The 22,328-nt window shown below is 42.7% G+C and overlaps 5 protein-coding genes across 5 annotated transcripts; 3 read left to right on the top strand and 2 right to left on the bottom strand.

Moving 5' to 3' along the window:
* Positions 1 to 8,024: 8,024 nt before the first annotated feature.
* Positions 8,025 to 10,581, top strand: J4E92_009498 (uncharacterized protein; the record flags this gene model as incomplete). Its single annotated transcript, XM_051500844.1, has 4 exons — positions 8,025 to 8,473; positions 8,600 to 8,700; positions 8,753 to 9,785; positions 10,092 to 10,581. The coding sequence occupies 4 exons, from the start codon at positions 8,025 to 8,027 to the stop codon at positions 10,579 to 10,581; spliced, it is 2,073 nt and encodes a 690-aa protein (XP_051348995.1).
* Positions 10,582 to 12,637: 2,056 nt separating this feature from the next.
* J4E92_009497 (uncharacterized protein) lies at positions 12,638 to 14,084 on the bottom strand (the record flags this gene model as incomplete). The annotated part of the gene is made up of 2 exons (XM_051500843.1): positions 12,638 to 13,123; positions 13,170 to 14,084. 2 exons carry the CDS (start codon positions 14,082 to 14,084, stop codon positions 12,638 to 12,640), a joined length of 1,401 nt encoding a protein of 466 aa, XP_051348994.1.
* A 1,000-nt stretch (positions 14,085 to 15,084) lies between these two features.
* On the top strand, positions 15,085 to 15,608 carry J4E92_009496 (uncharacterized protein; the record flags this gene model as incomplete). The annotated part of the gene is made up of 3 exons (XM_051500842.1): positions 15,085 to 15,087; positions 15,134 to 15,518; positions 15,580 to 15,608. The coding sequence occupies 3 exons, from the start codon at positions 15,085 to 15,087 to the stop codon at positions 15,606 to 15,608; spliced, it is 417 nt and encodes a 138-aa protein (XP_051348993.1).
* Positions 15,609 to 16,410: 802 nt separating this feature from the next.
* On the top strand, positions 16,411 to 18,521 carry J4E92_009495 (uncharacterized protein; the record flags this gene model as incomplete). Its single annotated transcript, XM_051500841.1, has 3 exons — positions 16,411 to 17,378; positions 17,472 to 18,171; positions 18,255 to 18,521. The coding sequence occupies 3 exons, from the start codon at positions 16,411 to 16,413 to the stop codon at positions 18,519 to 18,521; spliced, it is 1,935 nt and encodes a 644-aa protein (XP_051348992.1).
* A 1,206-nt stretch (positions 18,522 to 19,727) lies between these two features.
* Positions 19,728 to 22,187, bottom strand: J4E92_009494 (uncharacterized protein; the record flags this gene model as incomplete). Its single annotated transcript, XM_051500840.1, has 4 exons — positions 19,728 to 20,957; positions 21,008 to 21,439; positions 21,488 to 21,788; positions 21,841 to 22,187. The coding sequence occupies 4 exons, from the start codon at positions 22,185 to 22,187 to the stop codon at positions 19,728 to 19,730; spliced, it is 2,310 nt and encodes a 769-aa protein (XP_051348991.1).
* Positions 22,188 to 22,328: the final 141 nt, after the last annotated feature.

The raw sequence follows: 22,328 nt of genomic DNA, 5'->3' as shown, positions 1-22,328 counted from the left end.
AATAGAGAATAGTTTAAAGAAAGGTAGAAAATACTTAAAAAGATAAAAGAAATTAGCGCTATAGCTATAGGTCTATAAACTTTATAGTCTTTAAGAGCGTAGTAAAAGAACTAGTTAGTAATATATAAAAGTTTTAGAGGTAAGTATATATAGCTAGTAGCGTGTAATTAAGAGAGAAGGTAAGTAAATAAAAATAATATATATTATTAGATTTAATATAGTCTTTAGTTATATATCTACTTATAAGAATATTCTTTTATATCTAACTATACTTATAAATTCTTTGCTACTAGTAGTATATTTTATATAACGCCTTATCTACCTTTAAGTAGCTTACTTATTACTCTTCTCTAATATCTAAGTCTAATAGCCTTTTCTATACTCTACTTTTTATTAGATAGCTAGAAGAAATAATAGTAATTCTTTTCTAAAGATATAATTCTTACTATAAGCTTAAGCTTATCTTTTAGATTATATACTAGCTTAAGAAATATATACTTAGAAATTATAAATAAGTTTATCTTAAGAAAATTAATTACTAATAGAGTAGCTATAATAGTAACCTTATAACCTATAGTAATCTCTATATTATTATTAAGCTCTTTAATATTATAAATCTTATACTTATTAATAGTTATATTAAATAGAAAAGCTTATTTCTTCTTAGTAAAATGTTCTAGTAGCTTTAGAACTTTATAATTCTTAAAGAGGTTATTAAGTACTTCTATTACTATAACTATAGAGAATTCTTCTCTTAGTATAACTAATATAGCGTAATTATTTATATTAATAACTATTTTTCTATATTTACTTTTAAAAGCTACTACTTAGTAGACTATAAATTCTAGCTACGCTATACGTATAGAATTACTAAGAGACTTAGAAAGAAAAGAAAGTCTTCTATACTTAGCTTAGAACTTATACTTCTATATATAAGCTAAGCTTAAGTTAATTATATAAAAGCTTTATTACGCGTTTAGAGAAATATTAAAGTTATCTTTAACTTACTAGTTCTTAAAGGTAGTATTACTAAGGTACTTTACAATCTTTAGTAGTGTTATTATTATCTAATATAAGTAAAAAACATAACTAAGAGTATATTATATATTAGGTATTAGAGAGTTAAGTAGCGCACTAATAAAGGTTTTAAAGTTTACTATAGCTAGAAGTAATATCTTCTTCTTTTCTTTCTTAACTAAGATAATCTACTTATTATAAAATACTAAGATTATAAAAAATAAGAATTAGTTCTTAATATTAGTCTATAGATTAACTAACTTAGCCTACTTATTATTAATTAATAGTCTATACGCTAACTTATAAAATTTATATAACTTAGATTTTATAAAAATAATTATATTCTTATTATTCTTAACTACTAGATATATTCTTAAGAGTGCGTTAGCTACCTATACTAATATAAACTTAAAAAGACTACTATAGTATTTCTATTATATATATAACTAGAGATAATACTACTAAGTCTAGGCAGCTAGAAAGTATAGAGTAAACTTAGTCTTATTCTTCTAGTCTGCGTAGTTAATAAAGAAAATCTATATAGGCTTTTTAATCTAGTTAGCTTCTAGGTTATTTATTTATAGCTTAGAAATATTAATAATATATTATATAGTAATACTCTTATAGAATTATTAGTTTATAACTATACTACTTATACTCTTATTAATAACTAAGAGGCCTATATTAATACTATACTTTTAAGAAAAATCTATAAGTATAGTAAATATAATAGCTAAAAGATTCTAGATAGATAAGTCTTAACTATATAAGTTATTACAGCTCTTAACTATATATCTATTAGCTATTAGAGATATACTATAAACTAGGTATAAGAAACGCTTATTAAGAGAGTTTAAAATAGTAATATATATAGTAGTTATTATAAATTTAGTAAAAATAGTAGAGAGAGTATCTAGATAGGTATATATATCTTTATAACTAGTGTATAAAATAAGCGTTAAATCTAAAATAGGCGTTTAGAGGTAGGCTAGCAAATTTAGCCTATATAGGTAGTAGATAGATATATTCTTATTAGTAGTGTATATAGTATCTAGTAGATTATCTTTCTTATAGTGTAAGCTCTTTATAGACTCTAGCTACTTTAATAAAATACTTATAGCTATACTATTTATAATCTAGTGTTACTAGATTAATATTAATATAATACGTATCTTCTAGGTATTATTACTATATTTAAAGAAACTAACTATAGTATTTTATAGTATAGAAGCCTCTTAAGCTATTATTATAGTATTCTATATTATAATTTTAGCTACGCTAGTAGCAACCTTAATACTTATATCTAGATTCTTTAGTACTACTAAACTAATTAAAAAGTACTTATATACTAGTATCTAGTTAGTATTAGACTAAGGTAATATAAAGGCATCTATAATAGATTCTAGAGGTATTATTTACGTAAAGAACTAGTATATAGTTTTAGTAAAGCTATTTTATAAAGTTAAGATATTAGCTTTTAGCGTATAAGTAGAATCTAGTAGTTAGATTACTTCTATACGTAGATAGAGTACTTCTATAGATACTAGAGGCTCTTCTAGAGGTAGATATTATATAATCTTTAACTAAAAAGTTATTACGTTAAACTAGTGCTTATTAAGTAGTACTATAAAAAGAGCACTACTATTATAAAGCCTTACCTACTAGAACTAGTCTAAGTAAAGTATAACTATCTTTTCTTCTTTAGATTTATAAAGTACTAGTAACTTTTATAGCTAGTTATATATAGACCTAGAGCTATTAGAGTTACTAAAGTAAGATAAGCCTCTAATAAACTTAGTAAACTATAGTAGTAGAGCGTTACTATCTCTATTCTATATAGAATTCTAGCTAACTATAAGTATTATCTAGCTCTACTTAGCTATATTCTTAAGACTATCTATAATAGGTTACTTAGAAAGAGGTAGAGCTCTAGAAAATATAAAGAGTAGATAACTAGAATTATAATAGTAATTAGTAAATAATATAGGTATTAAGGTTAGAAGACTATATATAGAATATATTTATATAAACCTTTTATATATTATATAGTACTTATAAAGTAGTTAGAAGATACTACGTAACTCTAAATTACGTATAGAAGGTATTAGATTATAAGTATAGCTATGCGTAATATTTAACTATTTAGATATAGTTAAGATAAGAAGTTAAAGATATACTAATAGAATCTATAAATATATAATATTATGCTATTAGCCTATACTACTATAATATTCTAGAGATATATCTATAACGTTTCTATATTAGTATATAAGTAGTATATATTTATAGCTCTAAGGTTGCTTATTCTAATATTTAATGTACTTATACGTATAGAGCTTATACTATACTAGTAATTTCTTATTTTACTATTACTTTTACTAAGCCTACTATTATAACTTAGTCTAGTTTCTATATACTTTTATCTTACTCTTATCTAGTCTTTACTAACGTATACCTTTAATATACCTTTATCTTTACTATTACCTCTATTTACCTACTCTACTTTATAGCTTATACTAACACTATATACTTCTAAATATATTCTTTTTATTTCTTTATTAACTTATACTTACTAATATATTTTATATATAGACGTATATTATAGTTATATAATATAAGTATTACGTAACTTAGATATCTAATCTAAAATAGTTATATTAAGTTTTATTATATTATAAGCGCTATAAAACTTCTTATTATACTCTACTATTATATATCTAGTTCTATATAAACATTACCTTACGTGCTATATATTAGCGTGTATAGTTATAAAGGCCTAAAGAATTTTACTACTAGTAATTAGTAATAAACAAAACTTAAGAAACGTATATTCTATTTATAGCGTCTTACTTAGCCTAATTAGAATAGCTATAAAAGTAATAATACTACTAATAATACTTATAATATTCTTAATATAACGCTACGCTAAACTCTAAGCTATAATAATACCTCTCTAGTTATTATAGTAGACCTAACTAATATAAAAGCGCCTCTTTTAGCTTCTAATATTAATCTAGAGATTACTAGTAATAAGTATATCTAGCGCTTGTATAGTATTTAAGTCTAACTAGATTAGAAAGTATTACGTACTATATAATCTAGCAAGACTTAAATAGCTCTAGATAATATCTCTAATATTAGTAAAGTAACTAGCAACAATATAGTAATTATACTTAATAAGCTTTACTTACTTAGCCTAATATCTAAATATAATAATAATATAAATAACTAAATTCTATTAGACGTATAGAAGGTAATCTATTAGCTATAGAGTTTATACTCTTAGATAGTAATACTAGAAGATTTTAAAATACAAAAACCTAAACGCTATTCTATTAATACCTACGTAGTAATACCTATCTACTTTATATAAAAAGAAGTAAGCGCTTTATTAGATTATAAAAGTATTATTTTAGTAATTAAGAATTATATTAATTATCTTTATAAAGTAGAGATTAAAAAGTTTATTTATTAAAAATCTTATTTACTAGTTAAGTAGAATTATATATCTAAGAAAAAGAAGTAAGCCTATAAGAAAGTAGACTATAAAACTATTAGCTCTAATAGTCTATTAGCTTCTAAGAAACTAAAGTAAATAAAGAAAGCTATTACTCTATATAATGCTATAATAACTACTTTAACTTTCTAGCTTAATATACTCTCTAATTTAGCTCTACCTATTAGGTCTAATATATCTATCTAGCTAGCAGCGTTAGCCTAGCCTAATATATCTCTCTACTTTATAGTAGTAGCCTAGCCTAATATACTTCTTAAGCTAGTAGTAGTAGTCTAGTCTAATCTACGCCTCTACGCAGCTCTAGTTACACTACTAAAGCTCTCTAAAGTTCTATACTATAAGAACTTTATAAATTAGTAATTTATTAGCCTTATAGTAAGTAGAGATACTAAGTAGAATAGCACTAGCTTTACTTTATTAATATATTATTTAACTATAGCTACACTCTATATAATTATAGATATTCTATTTTATAAAATAGTAGCTAATATTATATAATAGCTACTTAGCTCTAATATTACTTAGAACCTAAAGATATAGTTTATTATCTTACTATTATTAGGTAGAGTAATTCTTAACTTACTAGATAATAATATTAATTACCTATTATTAGGCGTAATTAATATTTATAGAGAGAATAGTATAATATTTAAAATAAAGATAGTTAATTACCTAGACGCTATTAAAAACTTAGATTCTATTATACTACTAGTAGACGTAGCTATAGCGTCTTTCTAAGCTATTAATAAAGATCTACTTATTAGAGCTATTTACTACTCTATATATAATAACTATAAATTTAATAACTAGCTTATAAGCTTTCTTAACTAAATATTTAATATAAAAAATAAAAACCTAATTCTACTACTACTACCTCTTATATTAGCTAAAGATATAAATACTATCTATATGTAATTTATAAAAGATAAGTATAACTAAGTATAGGTAGTATTTAATCTTCTATCTATTAGATAGTTTAAGGTAGAGTTAATCTAGATACTATAGATTTAGTAGATATTATAGTTTTATTAACTTATTTAGATTATATAGAGTATAGACAAGTTTAAAGATCTACCTATATACTAGCTTATAAATAAGTAAGAGCTAGAAAAGACTATAGAAGAAATAGTAATACTTTAGATATATAATATTATACTTTTAATAAATAAATTAATTAGTAAATAGCACTATAACTTTACAAAGGCGTACTATAGCTATTATATACTAGATACACTAACTAGTATAAAGTATTTATTTTAGAGTTTCTAGCCTATTAGGTATAAGTGTAAGCTAGAGTTGCTAACTAAAAATTAGAAGTCTACTAATAAGCTCTTACTTATTATCTATATAGTTAAGTTAACTATTAGAAATTAAGCTAAAAAGATTAGAATATTCTATAGTAATAACGCCTCTTTTACTCTTTTTTCTATTATTTACTATAGATCTAAGAAAAGCTCTAGTAGAAGTACTACTATACTTAAAAGTAATAGCTACCTAAAAATCTTTTATAATAATACTATTAAAGTAGCTAATTTAATCTATAGTAAAAATAGGTAATACGTAAAAATAGTTTATAACTATATTCTAATTACTTCTAAGTAGAGTATTAGTAGCTATATTCTAAACTTACTAGAATTAATAGATAAAAATAGAAAAGTAACTAAGTAGCTACTAGATTTCTAAATTAGCTTAGTTAATAAAAGTTACTAGGCTACTAGAGTAGAATCTAGATTTGCTAAAGCTTTAAAGCTCTTAGTATTATTAGCTAAGCTTATTAAGTTAGTTAAGTTAGATAATAATAGTAAAGTTCTATTAAAAAATTATCTAGTTAAGTTTATCTTTATAAGTAGTATAATATTTATAGAAGTAGCAAACTTAGCTCTATATTAAGTAGTTATCTAAAACCTAGTATAATCTCTCTAAGTAGTATAGAAGTATAAAAAGAATATAACTAAACTAGACTAAGTAAAGAAAAAATATATAAGAATTCTAAACTATAATATTACTACTATAAAAGTTATATATACTAAACTAGCTAAGAGTTTAGGCAAATATAGTAAAGTAGAAATAGACTCTAATATTAGTAAAATCTTAGTAGATATCTTAATACGTAGGTAGTAAAATATAAGAATTTCTAAATAGTAGCTATTTAATATACTATTAGTTTTATTACTTATAGTCTATAACTTAGTTAAGAAAATCTTATATCTACCTAAAGTTCTTAAAATGTATAATAACTAACTAGTTAATCTATTTAAGAAGATACTTAAAGATAAAAAGAGTAAGTCTAAGAAGATTATAACTATTAAATAAAAGCTTATTAATTAAAGCTACACTATATAGATATTAGAAAGTTTTCTCTTACTATATAGTATAATATCTAACTTTAATAGTTAGAACTAAAGCCTAATATAGATTAATATAAATATAAAGTTTAGTAGAGTTAAATACCTTACTATATCTCTAGATAATAACTCTTTATGTAAGAAAGTTTAAAATACTTATAGTAATAACTTAAAGATAAGAACTCTTTATAGTCTAATTAATACTATTTTTACTACTAATATAATATATAATTAAAATATAAACATATACTAATAGAAGAATTTTAAGTTATTCTCTAGCGTAGTAGTAGATTACTTAGAGAAGATTATTATTATAGTATAAAATATATTTACTACTATAGCTACGTATAATATCTTATAAAAGGCCTACCTCTATATTAGTATTACTTTATATTATTTAGTCTTAGATAATAATAAAAAAAAAAGTAATTATTAAAAGCTTTATAAATAAAAAGAACACTAAAAGCTAATTTAAGTAGACTTTCTACCTGCGTATTCTAGTAGTAGTATAGTTTCTAATATCTACTAGACTTAATTTATAATATATAAACGTTATTATTACTCTAAAACTATATTTAAGTTCTATCTAAGAATTATAAATAAAATATAGAGTATTATAAATTAGATAATATTAAAAATGCTATATCTACTAGTTTTATATAAAGAGGCTAAAGTTTAAGAATATTATAACTAACTATAAAATATATAGAGAGATACTAAAGAAGGCTACGTACTTAACTAAGACGCTAATAGAAGATTAGGCTATATTATATCTAAGCGCGACTCTAGCTACGTATGTATGCACGTTACTCCTGCTACAAGTACTAATCTGCTAGTATCTTGCTTGTATTAGTCGCCGCGGTGGATGACAAACCCTCACTTGGGGTGATGGCGAAGTTACCTAGGTATCTAAGAATTCGAAGTGGGGTCTTTGCAGTCCTCTTGGCGTGTTCCGAAGTTCTAGTCTGTGGGCTACCTCCTGAGTGAGCTGGGATGCATTGGCAGTCAGTTGGTGTCTGTGATCGTGGGCAATGCTGATAGCGCGAGTCAGGCTGATCACATGACGTCGCGACTTCTTTTTGTCCCGCTCGTGCAGTGCCGACATCCCACTCGCGACAACGCGCCGGCGATGCGCCCCACCCTCCATGTCCCTCTCCAAGCATGCGAAGACGTACTTGGCGAACCAGTCGAAGTACAGACACTTCAACGCGTTTAATTCCCTCGTCGAAGCGTCCATCTCCCAAAGCAGCGATGCCTCCAAATCCCGTACCCTCCGCCGCCAACCCGACAGCGTCGCCGACAAGCCAATCGCAATAAAGGACAACATCTGCACGAAGAACCTAAAGACTACTGCTTCCTCCGGGATACTCAAAGACTTTAGCAGCCCATATGACGCCACGGTGGTGAGGCTGCTCCAAGATGAAGGTGCCGTAGTGGTAGGCAAGACGAACATGGACGAATTCGGCATGGGATCGCACTCGACACATTCACACTTCGGACCAGTGAAGATGCAGAGATACAAAGGAGAGGATGCAAGTGCGGGTGGAAGCTCAGGTGGAAGCGCGCTTGCTGTCGCGTCGTCGCAATGTTGGGCGTAAGTGTTTGACAGCCGACGAGGACGGAGTATGTGTGCTGAGACGAGCAGCGCGTTAGGTACCGATACTGGGGGGTCGGTACGGCTTCCTGCTGCATATACCGGGGTCGTTGGGTTCAAGCCAAGCTACGGACTGCTGTCGAGATGGGGCGTGATTGCCTATGCGAACTCTCTGGATACTGTCGGGATCTTTGGCAAGAACGTGGCGAGTGTGAAGAGCATTTTCTGTGAGTCTATAGAGATGTAGACTATGATTTCCACATCTCTGACTGAGTCCAGCCAAGGTCAACATCCACGATGCGCAGGATCCGACGTCCGTTCCCAACACAACCCGAGCAAAATTCCGTACAGGGAAGCGACCAACTTCGTTGAAGATAGGCATTCCTCTTGATTACAACATCGACACATTGCAGCCCGCTGTCCGAAAGGCATGGATTGACCAACTCAGACATCTGTGGAATGCTGGTCATACTTTGCACCCTATTCGGTTACCCACAACACAACAAGCACTATCAGCCTACTACGTCCTTGCGCCAGCCGAGGCATCGAGCAACCTCGCAAAGTACGATGGTGTGCGTTTCGGAAGTAGAGCCGAGGGCATCGATGGTACACCAGAAAGTGTGCTCTTTGCTAAAACCCGGGGTCAAGGTTTCGGTCCGGAGGTTCAGCGGCGTATACTCCTTGGAGCCTTTTCACTAAGCGCCCAGGCTATCGACAACTACTTCATACAAGCACAAAAGATTCGGAGGCTCGTACAACAAGATTTCAACAGGGTGTTTGTCAGTCCAAACCCGTTGCTCGATGCCGAAGAAACCGTGGCAGAAACAGAAGGAGTGGACGTGATCATATGCCCCACAGCTCGATCAACGGCACCGTCTTTGGCTGAAGTCGAGAATCAGGATCCAGTGCACTCATACATGAACGATGTCTTCACCGTACCAGCTAGTCTTGCCGGGCTGCCAGCAATTTCTCTTCCCACATTTACTCCTTACAAGGAAAAGAGCCAGAGTTCGACGGTCCCGGATTCATTCTTCAACACTGTAGGACTGCAGATCATTGGTCAATACGGAGACGATGAACTCGTTCTGTATACTGCAGAACAGATGGAGATTTTCAGAAGTACTCCGCAGCCCAATGGCAGACCGGAAATAACCGCATGGGGCGGTGGTCTTGAATGGCTTGTGGACGAATTCCTTCAAGCGCTAGGGCCCAGACGTCTTGACGCCGGTGCTGCTATGTGTGAGATGAGCCGGACAGCGTATGTGGCCACTTTCGCTGATAAGAAGAATCCGCTTGCTGCTGAGAGGAAACAGTTTGAGGCGGTTCAATACATTCGGGGAATATGGGGTCATGTGTATGACGAAGGTCGGATATAGAAGGCAAATCGATCTATCAGCCGCACGAGGGTGAATGAGTTGCCTAGATGCATGTGATTTTCAAAGATGTAAAAGCATTTGCTCTGATACGTTCACCACCCAGTCACCACCAGTGTGTCTAATACGTAAGACCTCTCTTCTCTCTGGAGATGTCATGTCAAATGACAGAGACCATCGTTTCCATCGAGATCCTCAAAAGTGTCACTCACTCACTCAAGCACTATTGGGACTCCCAACTATAGCTCCATATTACGTATGCTCTCGCCTCACTCCAAAGGCAACGCATGCCTGATCCACCTCACTTACGCCGTCAATCTCACAAGTCTCGCGCTCAACATGAGCGTCACCTTCCTTGTGCGGTCCTTTGAGGATGTCAAGTCCGAACGTATCAAGGGGCGCGGTCGATGTACCGCTGGCAAGACTACCATATCATTGTATGGGCTTGGTGACAAGACATGTGGAGCCGTCTTCTGCCTTGGAGGCTTGCTAGAAGATCCTAGTCACCTGGTATGTGCGACAAAGTCTGAGCGAACCGCGGCTGCCGCTCTTATGTTAATATGCTATCGCTTTTCAAGAGTTGTTGGGACCGGGTGGGTGTTTGGTATGGAGTCCACTGGTGTTAGGGGGATGACATACTTAGCAGCTACAACTCACCATGTACCGCCGCAGCCGCCATCAACTCCCGAGGTCACACGCCAACGGATTGGAAACTACGTCACATCTGGGGAGTGACTAATTGCTTAGACGCTGTTGTGTGTAGTCAAAAGATACATCTCCTGATGTATCATGTCACTTGTCGTTTTCCAGGGTCCCAAGGTTTGCCTAGGTACCTAGGTAAAGTGAAATGCGAGGCTTCTCCCCACGTGTTGCCCACTAGCTGCATCATAGCTCCACTGACGGACCGTCGCGATTGGCTTCTCGGCCATACTACATTGAGCGCTACCCATCGATGCATCATCAGATCACGCGCTTGAACTTGGTGTAGATCTAGATTCTTGACTTCGGTCGCGCGTCCTTCCAGGCATATTCACATGCATGTAATTGACAGCAAAGATCCCACTGAAACAGGACACAGTTAGGAACTCGCTATTCGAGTTGTATGCACCGTACTATGATTCACATGAACATACAGCGAACTGCCAAGTCCGCAATCAGATAGTGCCCAGAAGCGGGGAATGCGTATGCAGTGCCACCACTCGATTCTGATGCAGCCAGTGGACGTTTGAGACGTAAGCACCGGATTAGGGGTCACCAACATCATCCCACGTTGGTGGTGCTGTGCCCGTGCCGTCCCATGGCTCTCAAGGCTCCAGAGCAGCGGGTCGTACCTAGGTACAAGCGATCTGCATGATGTCTCACACGTGCAGTGCGTCAACTCAAGCGCTAGAATACGGTGAGGAAGTCAAGGCCGAGGCGTCCTCTTTGTCAGTGGTCAGGCTACAGCGTCGAGCAGAGCGAAGGTGCCGTGGAGCCCGATGCACTGATACGGTTGCAGCGGCAAGTGACTCCATAGCCAATACCATCAAGAGATGCTCGTATCAGCTTGAAGGCTGACGAAGGCTCCTCTGCAACCGGCCCGGTTGAGTATACCGGTAAGTGCGGCATATATGCGAGAGGCAGCCTAGAGCGGTACGTCTCAGCACCTAGCACACCCAGTGGGTGAGCTATCCAGCCATTCACCGGTGTTCCTCAACCAACCAGATGGTCTTCCCCTCCAAGTTGTCTGTTGTGTATGGTGTGAGACGAGCGTGGCGTACGCTTAACCGCGGGAGGTCGAAGGACGGTGGCTCTGATGGGGCGGTTAGCAGGTCGATATGTCACTCTCCATCGGACCCCACCGCCTCGCGCATGACCATTTCGAGTGACAGGGTCTCCACCGCGGCGTGGGTAGGGAGTCGTTACCAAGTCGCGAGCTGGTGGCCAGGTGCTCTATATAAGTGTCTGCCCTCAGCACCTTGATGGCTCATCACGCTCCAACACTTCTACAATCCAACCAACCAAACAATCCAACAACCCAATCAACCAATCAAAATGGCCCCCTGGTACGTCTTCCGACCGACTTTGGTGTTTGACACACGGTGGTGTGCTGCTGCTTCAGGGCTAGCGCCAGCACCGTGATGGACACTCTACTGGGAACATGGAGGGGCTCTGGCTAACAAACGAACAGCAACTGCTCCTCCTGCAAGTGCGCTGGTGACTGCTCCAGCTGCGGATGCGGATCCTGCTCCGTAAGTACATCTTGAGATATACCGACGCGGTGTCTTCCTTACGGTCTGGAATGGCACTAACAACCCGAATAGCACTAAGCGTCAAGCTACCCTGAGCCTCGGAACTCTTCCAGCAACACTTCCATCGAGCGATTCGGAGATGGAACAATGAACACTGTTGGAAATCGGGGTGAACTGCCAATACCAAGGGCCATGACTGCTGGGAAATATTAGATGAGATATGATCATGAAATAAGGACACTCACTTGAAAACCACGTCTCCCCACGTGCTGTGAACATGTCAATGAATCTGCTTGATTTCTGAACTTACCTACTGCGGATGAAGCATCGATATTGATGCACCACAACAACACGAGAGGCAGGCTATGCGATGAAAGGGGAACACGCCAGCAATCTGTCGACCCTGTTCTTCTCGGTCATGCTTTTGGCTAGCACATGTATCGCTTTAATCGGTGTTTGGTACATCACTTGACGGAAATCGAGTAAGTTCGTATCAAGGGAGAACGTAAAAACTATGTTCATACAACAAGTCAAGGTAATCATCGAGCGCTCCAACTACTTCAAATATCAAGATGTTGACGAATGTCATCACCAAGCCTCCACTCCTCATCCTTCGCCATGCGATCGAGAGGACTTTGCATGTCGTCCTCGTCACTTCTACGCGTACCAGTCGTACCCGTATCGCTGACGACTGTCGCGCCACTCACACTACCGCTAGTACTCTTGCTCCGCCTCTTCTTAAACCAACTCCGTTTGCTCTTTGTGCTCGCTGCATCTGTATCCGACGCTATCGATGCGGCATACTCGCGTCCATCACCCTCGACTAAAGTAGGGTCTGTACTGGATGCTACACTGAGATTGGAGGAGAGCTTTGTGAGTTGATTAGGGTCAAGGTCTCCGGAAGTATCGATTGGGCCAGGTTTAGGCGTGGGCATAGGCGTTGTGTCTGTGGACGATGTCGATTCGACGAGCTCGGCGTCGCGATACCATTTCCGACGGCGGGTATAACGCCCCCAACCATCTTGACCTCTTCGTCCGTCCCTCCACTGTTGAAGTTAGTATCAGAAAATTATACCAAGTTACTTTGCTTACTTTATTGTCGTAGTATATCCACGCCGAATCCTCCTTGGACGCGCCTTTGTCAGCTTTGCTGTCTTTCTCCGCGCCTTCAACCTTCCATTCACTGCCTTGCACCCACCGCCATCTCGACTGACCTCCTTCAACTTCAGGTAGTTCGAACTGTTCTTTAGGTGGAACCGGGTTCAGGTGCTCATCCGTCCAAGACGCTCGCTCGTAAGCAAGCATAGACGATGTCCATCCGATACCTAGCCATCTTCGCTGGTTCTCATAGATGGAGAAGGTGAAGCGTACGCCTGTAGATTCGGGCCGACGCTTAGCCGCCAATGAAGCTGCAACCTCCTGCGTGCTCTTCTTTCGAGGTGGCAGAGGAGGCGCACCCTTCCTATCTACTGACACAATTTCGCCAAAGTCTAGTCCAGTTATGAAGGCGCAGGTACGTCGGACTGTTCTCGATCTCCACAGGAGGGTTCGGGTTACGCGGGCTGGTCGTGAATGCCAGCTCAGCATCACTGTGCCTACCGCCAGTACCACTCGCTTCGTAGTCAGGATATAGAACGGCGGTAGCGTGAGTGCTATCCATAGCGGCAACACGAAGAGGATTCGGATAAACAACACAGTGAGCGCCGGACGTGTAGTAGCCGAGGTCGCAGTTCTCTGCGTGGATAAGAAGTCTGTGAGGCGTAGAAAGGGATCTAGTAGGATGTTGCAGCGCGAAGTGAAGAGCTTCAGACTATCCACAATTTCTTCCAGGCTTTTGTGATGCTTGATGTTGGTGTCCGACTCGACGCGCTTGTGCGCCTTCTGTCCCTTCTCGCCTGTCCACCCGGTCGACGATAGTGGAGAATATCTTCGCGTGTACATGCCCAGTATCAGTCCAGACACGACGATAATGGGCCCTGCGTATCTTGTCACGGCATCACCGTACATGACGACGGCCCAAAAGCTTGCGACCACGAGAAAGCTCTCCCATGGGTCTCCGGTCGTCCATGTCACCAGCCCAGCAAACTTGTTCAGAGGTAATATGAAGGGGTGCGAATAAGCGAGCACGCGAGTGATCTGTGGTGGTGTAGCCGCAAGTAGGGGCGACTTCTGGTGCACGAGTATGGCGGAGCGCAGTTTTGATTGCGGTGTCGTCTGGCCTAGGTTGGCGGGAGAGAAGCTGGCATACGTCGGGTTGGAATTCGAATCACCGGTTGGCGGCGGGGACGACGCATCGTTGCTGGATTTTGAAGGGGTGGACATGTGCTGTATCCAGGGTGTGTCTATGTGGGCATGAGCATGTTGTTTGCGCAACTCGGTTTTACTTGCATGTGGTTGCAAGTTTGGAAGTTACCAACCTAGTGCTGCCATGCATGGGGTTGTGCGTCATCGCCTGGCTGAGCAGTGGAGGCTGAGTGCCGCGCTCTTGTCAAGCCACGCTCAGTGATTGTACAGGAAGGAAGCCTGCAGCGATGCACAACTGAAGCTCGAGAGATGTTGGAAACTGTCATGCAAAGTCGCACATGACGTTGTCGCCGGGAGTGATGCGGGGATCTTTGAGCATGTGAATGTCTTAGTCCGAGGGCGACTTGCGGAAGCCTCAAGGTGCCTCCCCCGGCGCCAATATCCAGAAGCACTCTGAACGAAGGGCGCACACGGGATGCATCACCGTCATTACCATGTTTGACCGGACTGCACGACTATAGCCATCGTCAGGCGCGCAGAGATGCTTGCGAAGATCGCAGTTTGCGATCGTGCTGTGATTGGCTGAGATCACGTGCCCAGTTGCGGAGGCAGGCCGAGAGCGCGGAAGGCGACCCAGAAATTTTGGAGATGCCCTCATTGCCAACAGCACCCATCCGCCCAAGACAGACAGGCGTGGCTCTCGCATAGGATTCGACGGGAATAGCATATTACACAGACTCTCCTTACCTCGTCACCTCTTACAATGGTATGTTCCTATTCGCTGTCACACCGTCTGCAACTAACACGTACAGGCCCACCGCATAATAACACAAGTCGTCTTCTCCGGCGCTCGAATAATAGGTCGCGCCGTCTCCGAATCGTACCGTCAAGCCGCCGCGTCGCAGAAATATGCAGCCGCCAGCCAAGGTGGTGGAGGCAGCGGTGGCGCCTTCTCGTCTTCGAACATCACCATGGACGAAGCCTGCCAAATCCTGAACGTGGGTCCCGGAAAGATGGGAAACATTGAAATAGAGGCTGTCACGGAGCGATTCAAGAGGCTGTTCGATCTAAACGATCCGAAGAAGGGCGGAAGTTTCTATCTGCAAAGCAAAATATTGAGGGCACGAGAGAGGATAGAGAGAGAGGTGCAGGGACATCAACGGGTGGCGGAGCGCGAAAAGGAATTAAGGGAAGGGTGTAAGTACCCATGCACGCACCGCATGTGAGACACATACTGACCTGGTGCACCTACTTCTAGTCAAGCCTAAGTTTACGAAAGAAGATTGAGATGGCTCTACATGGAGCAATCTAACTTGGCCGCGGTTCCTCTCGGTCACTCGACCTCGAGGGCGAGACACACAAACTGGACTATGTTCCTGACGAACTACACGGAGTGATGAAGGGAGAATTTGTTGCATTTTGGGCGTTGGGCATAGCGTTTGAGCCTTCTATGTTCTATGGGCACAGTAAGCGATGGCGCTTCGTCATCGAGAGTGTGGTTGGATGGGCATAAGCATGCTTCGGTCTCTCTCCACTCTCCTGCTTCTTACATTTCTTTGCGAGTGTTCAATACTGTATTATCACATGTAACGATGCCATATCCATCAATCGAAGAATACCCCACGGAAACGTTGATTTCGATCACCACCTCGCAGCAGCAGCAGCTGGCACAGCAGAAAGCTGTCAGAGATCAGATCCTATCTGAGTGCCCAGGTGTGGGATTTCTTCATCGTACGTATACCGTCTGATGTGTAGCTTCACAAGCTTTGAGCAAGTGTCAGACATGACTGGATGTACATCTCATCCGACATTGCAAAAGCGGAGGGCGTTAGCTTCAGTAACTAACTTTGTCTACGGCTCCAAGCACTGACCAATTCAAGTTGCAGTGAACACCGGGTCCCGGTCGCGGGCACCCCACAAATTCACTGGGTCGCGCTAAGGTCTTGGCTTACTCGCATTGTCGTTGGACAAATCTTTCGCGCCTGAGACCTTTATCCCTCCACAACCCACCGCTATCAGCACCAACCCACAACAACCACTCATCAATTGCGCGCGACAAACCCTCCTCACACTACAAACGCGACACGCCATGGGAGACTCATATCGTCCGTCGCGACCTGCGCGCGACCGCCCGCGACCACTTGCAGACCGCATGACGTTCACTGGCGGTGATGGCGACAACTACCGACCAGGCGGTGCGCGCAACGGCAATCAGTCCCAGTTCACCTTCGAGTCTAGTCATCCCGCTCCCCGCTTTCCGCCTGCTAGCGATTCCAATGTGCCGCGGGGTCCTTCCGGTTCTGCATCGTCAAGAAGGCGCGGTCGTGGTGGGGCCTCGCGAGGCTCGTCTCGCGCGGACGGCAGGAACAACACAAACGGATTCCGTAGGGGTGGTTTCAAGAAAGCTGCCCCACACGAGCGCGCCCTTCTGACCCATCGCGACGGCGGTAGTCCGGAACGCGCTCTAGGTGTTGCCGACGGCTCCAACCGGTTCCACAACCCAGATGACATTTCTGACGACGAAGAGGCAGATATGCAGGTAGAGAGCGCGGATTCTGCCGATGAAGATGGCGACGGCGACGCTCGCGAGCCCAAGGCAGCCCGAACGCAAACCAAACGTGCTGATGGCGATTCTGTTCCAAAGTGGTCCAATCCCGACCCGTACACCGCCTTGCCGCCTCCCGATGAGACTACGGGAAAGAGAACCGACTTTGTCAAACTGATCCGGAAGGCCAAGAATCAGGAAGCCGAGAAGGCCGCTGGACACAATTCAGTTGTTGCCAACGACGATTTCATCTCGTTTGGTGACGAGGACGATGGCCGCGACGCTGTTCAAGGCTCCTTGAGCGAGTTCGCGCACATTGACAGCATTGTTGATAGGCAACAGGCTGCTGTAGCTGAACATCGGGCACCACGTCCTGCTAGAAACAACAACAAACGCAAAGCCAATTTGAGTGGTGTCGTGGACGAGTGGCTACCCGTTCCTAACGTCAATCCAACACCGTGGCTTCCCTCACGCGACCCGTATGCGCATCTCGCTAGCGAACCTGAGAAATGGTAAGTTCTCTTTATTTCCACGACTGCATCTGTGGCAGTTATGCAATACGCAGTCTACCTTGCAACGCGATTGTTGGACTAACACTGTGACAGGCTTCATAACGAGATACTCGACTTCTATGACTTCGTCGCACCAAAGCCCTTCGAGCACGAACAACGTAACCGGCTAGTCAACCGCGTTAACAGCGCTATGGGACAACGCAGGTTCCCTCAAGAAAACGGACGCATCTTGTGTTTCGGCTCCTTCCCTGCGGGTCTTTACTTGCCTACGGCCGACATGGATCTGGTATATGTCTCGGATAGGCACTACAATGGTGGAGAACCTGTTGTCGACATGTCTGCGAGAGGGGCCAACAAGAGTCTGCTCTACAAGGCAGCCAGACGGCTCAAAGACACAAGGTTGGCGGCCAACAACAACGCACTGGTCATCCCTGCGCGCGTTCCCATCATCAAGTTCGAAGACGAGCTCACCAAGCTTCAAGTTGACATCTCGTTCGAGAATTTGAGCGGAGTGCAGGCACAAGCGACATTTGCACAGTGGAAGCAGCAGTACCCCGACATGATATACATGGTGGCACTCATGAAGCAGTTCCTCGCCATGCATGGCTTGAATGAAGTCCATACTGGCGGGATTGGAGGGTACAGTATCATTTGCTTGATCGTCAGCTACATTCAGCATTCCCCTAAACCGGACAACCTCGGAGAATGTTTCCTAGGATTCCTCAAGTACTACGGTGACTTCGATCTATCCCGCAAACGCATTCAGATGCATCCTCCTGCTATCATTGAAAAGGTAAGTCTTCCCATGTCGCTGTGGGATGAGCAGTGGCCTCCGGCTGCTTTTCCCGCTTTCGTATGCATAGCTAACAAACGCAGACGAACTATGGTATCGATGGCCGCCCAGAAAAATATGACGGCCTGTCCATCCAGGATCCTAATCGCCCAGAGAATAACATTTCCGGTGGATCCCACAAGGTTCAGGTTGCCTTTGATGCCTTCAAAGAAGCGTACTTTACCCTCAGCGATCGTATGCAGGCCGCTCGCTCGGGACAGAATATCGGACCCAGCATTCTCGAATGCGTTTTCGGTGGCAACTACGAGACATACACCAAGCAGCGAGCCCACATGAGAAGCCTCAAGTGAGTGACGTTACGCTGGATTCATTCGGGTACCGGAGACCGTTCTGTGCGAAGCTTGGACGAAGGTTTTGTCCTATCCACTAGCTTCTCTGGGATTTCATCATTCCTTTTGCTCTGAACTTACCTCCTCTGCAGCCAGAATCGGATCAGGACAGTCATTGATAAGAAGATCGTGAGGCCCAAACATGGATTGACGACTGGGCAAAAGCCACGAAGAAAATGATTCAGGCGCAACGGAATGGAACGACGATTGTGGTCTGACGCGCCCACAATAGTTTCAAATGCCAGACAGGTGTGGTATGAGGCGGTGTTGTGGCTAGGCGAGTACGAACGCTCCGGCAGGTCCACTCACCATGCGGACAGATTAGGGCGGCATGATTGTTTCCACCATTGCGCGATACCCAGAGCAATCCACGGCGCTATAGGCGTTTGAAAGCTATAGACGTACAACACCCGGATGGATGCCTCATCGACCGGAACAGGCCTCGCACCACCATGTTGATCCCACCAGACCTCGACGCGGCGACACGAGCCCTCCCCGCCACCGATGTTGTCTTCTGTCCGGTTTTAATTGATCGGGAGCGACACGAGATGTCTAATCTCTATACGTTTTCCAAGTCTCTGTTTCTTAGTATTGTAGCTGTCCCATGATAAAAACCGTTCTTTTTTTTTTCGCTGTTCTTCTGCTCGCTCTTAGGAGCACCTAGATGATACTAACGATACGCTTTATGCGTGCAGTCATACCCAGCCCTGCTACTGCGAGGCGAGTCCGAAGCCTGGTCTGATGCAAGGACGTCGCATTGCGGCTTTCTACGTCAGTCCTCTCTTCAGAAATGTCGCCAGCAACGGGACGTCTTTTCTCATTGAGTAGCAGGCTTTATGCATGCGCTCGAGGAAGAAAGACTGGCCTATTGGAGCAAAGGTAAAATCATGTATGAGCTTCAAGAGGCCCTAACAGGCGTTTCACTCGATTAGAGCTGGTCTGCTTGGATATGAGCAGGATTAGAAAGACTGGATGGTGGATCACAACAATATCAAGATCATTGCCAGCAAGATCGATAGGCTATCAAAGCAGACGCTTTCAAAGGCAGAAGTACTCCAAATAGCGCCAGGCTAATAATGCTCGAGTTATAACATAGGAAACCCACCGTCTCCGACTCCATCAGACGCTCATCACAGCCTACGACATGACTGCATCTGCTACCATGCTCTACAACTCCTTCTTCGTCTCCATGACGGTCTCATTCTGCGCCCTGCTGATGAGGTCCTTCGCAACCGCCGCGCTCTCCCTCCAGCTCCTCTGGCGCTGCCAGAATCTGATCTCGGCAGTACTATCCCTGAGACTGCCCTGCCTAGCTTCTTCTTCGAGACTTTTCCTAGTAATCTCGCCACCCTTCTCACTCAACCTGGGCATGTTCTGCAGCTGGCTGAGGTTCTCCTCAAAGTATTGCTTGCGTACCAGGAAGCGTTCACGACGTTCCTTCTGTAGGCCAGGAGAATCGAGTCTGGACAATACCTCGCGAACGCCCCAGCGGAAGAAGATGAAGAGGTGCTCGGAGAAGAAGACAGTTAGGAGGAGGGCCCATAGCTGAATGTTGGAAGGACTGCCGCTGGGTCCAGTGCGGTCGTTCCAGAACATGTAGACGAGAGCGGATGTAGTGAGGCTGCCCATCCAAGTGAGGAAGGAGAGAGAGTCCAGCCAGGGGCCAATGGTATCAGCGCGCCATGGGGTCGGACGTCTCATCTCAACACAGATCTTCATAGCATCGGCACGAAGCTCGATCCAGTCGTTGATAAGGAAGGAAACAGCGGTAAGTGGCCAAACCACGGAGAAGAGAGACAGGTAACCAAATTGCACGACCATCTCACGAAGGTCGGCGGTAACATCGTAGACGTCGAGTTCAGCCTCCTTACGGACACGGTCAAGGAAGGCAGCGTCCTCAGCTGGGTCATTTTCGGTAGCAGCTGGAGCGGAACCACCGTTCTTTGCAGCCCTGTCGGATTGCATTTCCTTGTACTTAGCAAGACCACGACGCTTGAGGTAAGGAACGATAAGCTCCATGCCAAGGTTGACGACCTGGGCGGTGACTGTAAAGTATATGACTTGCTTGCGAAGACGGTCAGGGTTGATGCTCCAGCTAGAGCTTGTCGAGTTGAGGTGTAGCTGCTTCTCGTCTTCGGCGAAGGGTCGCACAGCAACATTGAAAACGTCAAGGTAGGGTACAATGACCTTGCCAAAGGGTACATAGACGAAGGCAGTCAGGAAGATTCCCAAGTACGACATGATGAAGTTCATGACAAAGATCTTCTGAGTCAATGCTTTCTCGTACGCACCCGCGGTCTCGTAATTCTCGAACTGGGTGAGGCGTGTAGCGGCTTGCGTTAGGAGGGTGTTCAGAATAGGGTTGACGGTTGTGAGAATGCCAGTGGGAATGAATACCTGGCGGAAATTAGTTGCATTCGGATATGTAGGTCTGGAGTGATACTTACGAGAACGCTCTTGAGCGGCCCATTGTAGACCTCAGAGATGAAGACCTCAATGCCAAAGCAGGTCGCAATGACAGCTCCGAGGGAACAAGCCGCGATGATAGCGAACGGGATCTGCAGCAACTGCCTCTGGAAGCGCTTGGATGCCGGGAAGAAGCCAACCTGCTCGCCAGTGACCGGGTCGGTGATGGTCTTTTCAGGTGCAAAGTCCTTCTTCCTGACATCGATCTTGGAGACGCCCTTGACGCCCCAGCGAACGCTCAGGTCCACCTCCTGTTGTTTCCAGTATTCGGTGAAGACGGTGCACCACAGGGCGCTCGCGAGGCCGTAGATGGGGGAAAAGGAGCCGAAGAAGAGCCAGGAGAAGAAGCCGAAGCCGGCAGCGGGGATGAGGAAGGTAAAGTAGGACTGTGTGAAGGCGAAGTAGAAGGCAATCTGGGCAGGTTAGCTTATAGCCTCAGGGGCGATGTTGTGGAGACTTACCTTCTCCCCCAGACGGTTTCTGATATCATCCAAGTCCTCGGTAGTCAGGAAGTACTGCGAGGTCCACTTCTTGATCCAGTCCTTGTTGTAGGCGTGGTCGTGCAGCGCAAAGACGGATTCGACATTCTCCCACTCTCCCTCCTTGGGTGTGATGCCAGCGCCGCCTTCGGACGGAGGGTTGGTAATGAGCTGGTATATTATACGCAGTCTCTCGGCCTCGTAGAGGGGCTCTGCTTCGAGCGATTCGCGCGTAACCTTTTCGGGGGCAGCCGTTCGGACACCGTGGATCCAGTCGCGGACTCTGTGCGCGGTTTAGCCACGGTCCTTCCTAGACGCAGTAGCGGCTTGCATACCTGGACCTGTACACCTCGCCAAACAGGTGCTCGTCGGAAGCGACCCTCACGAAGAGCAGGATTGAGTGCGACTCGCCATTGCGCACCTCCGTCTGCAGCCCGACGTTTGCGAGCGCCTCACAAAGCTTCTCGAACTGCGCAATGGCCTTTGTCTTGTCCGTCTTTGCAAAGCGGTAGCTGATCACGTAGTCGACGTCCAGGTTGCTCTGCAGCGCCTGTGATTTGGCCATGTCTGACGACGTGCCCGAGGTCAGCAGGGCAATTTTGATGCGGTAGATGGACCAGGCGAGGTTGGTGAAGTAAGGGATGGCAGCGTCGGTGCTCGTCCCCTCCTTCTGGGTCGACATGCCCAGCAAAGTTGTAAATGGGGGTTGGCCAAGCTACCGGAAGCCAAAACGTCATCGTCGCCTGCATCCCCGCCTGCGCCATCCCTGCACCACATCACTGAATCTTGCACCAGACATAACCAAACAAGATCTCTGCCCATG

This window comes from Alternaria infectoria (assembly GCF_024043175.1).
Source record: "Alternaria infectoria strain BMP 0036 chromosome Unknown scaffold_24, whole genome shotgun sequence".
Taxonomy (NCBI): domain Eukaryota; kingdom Fungi; phylum Ascomycota; class Dothideomycetes; order Pleosporales; family Pleosporaceae; genus Alternaria; species Alternaria infectoria.
Note: the sequence above shows the minus strand (reverse complement) of the source record. Positions and strands in the feature narration are given on the sequence as shown.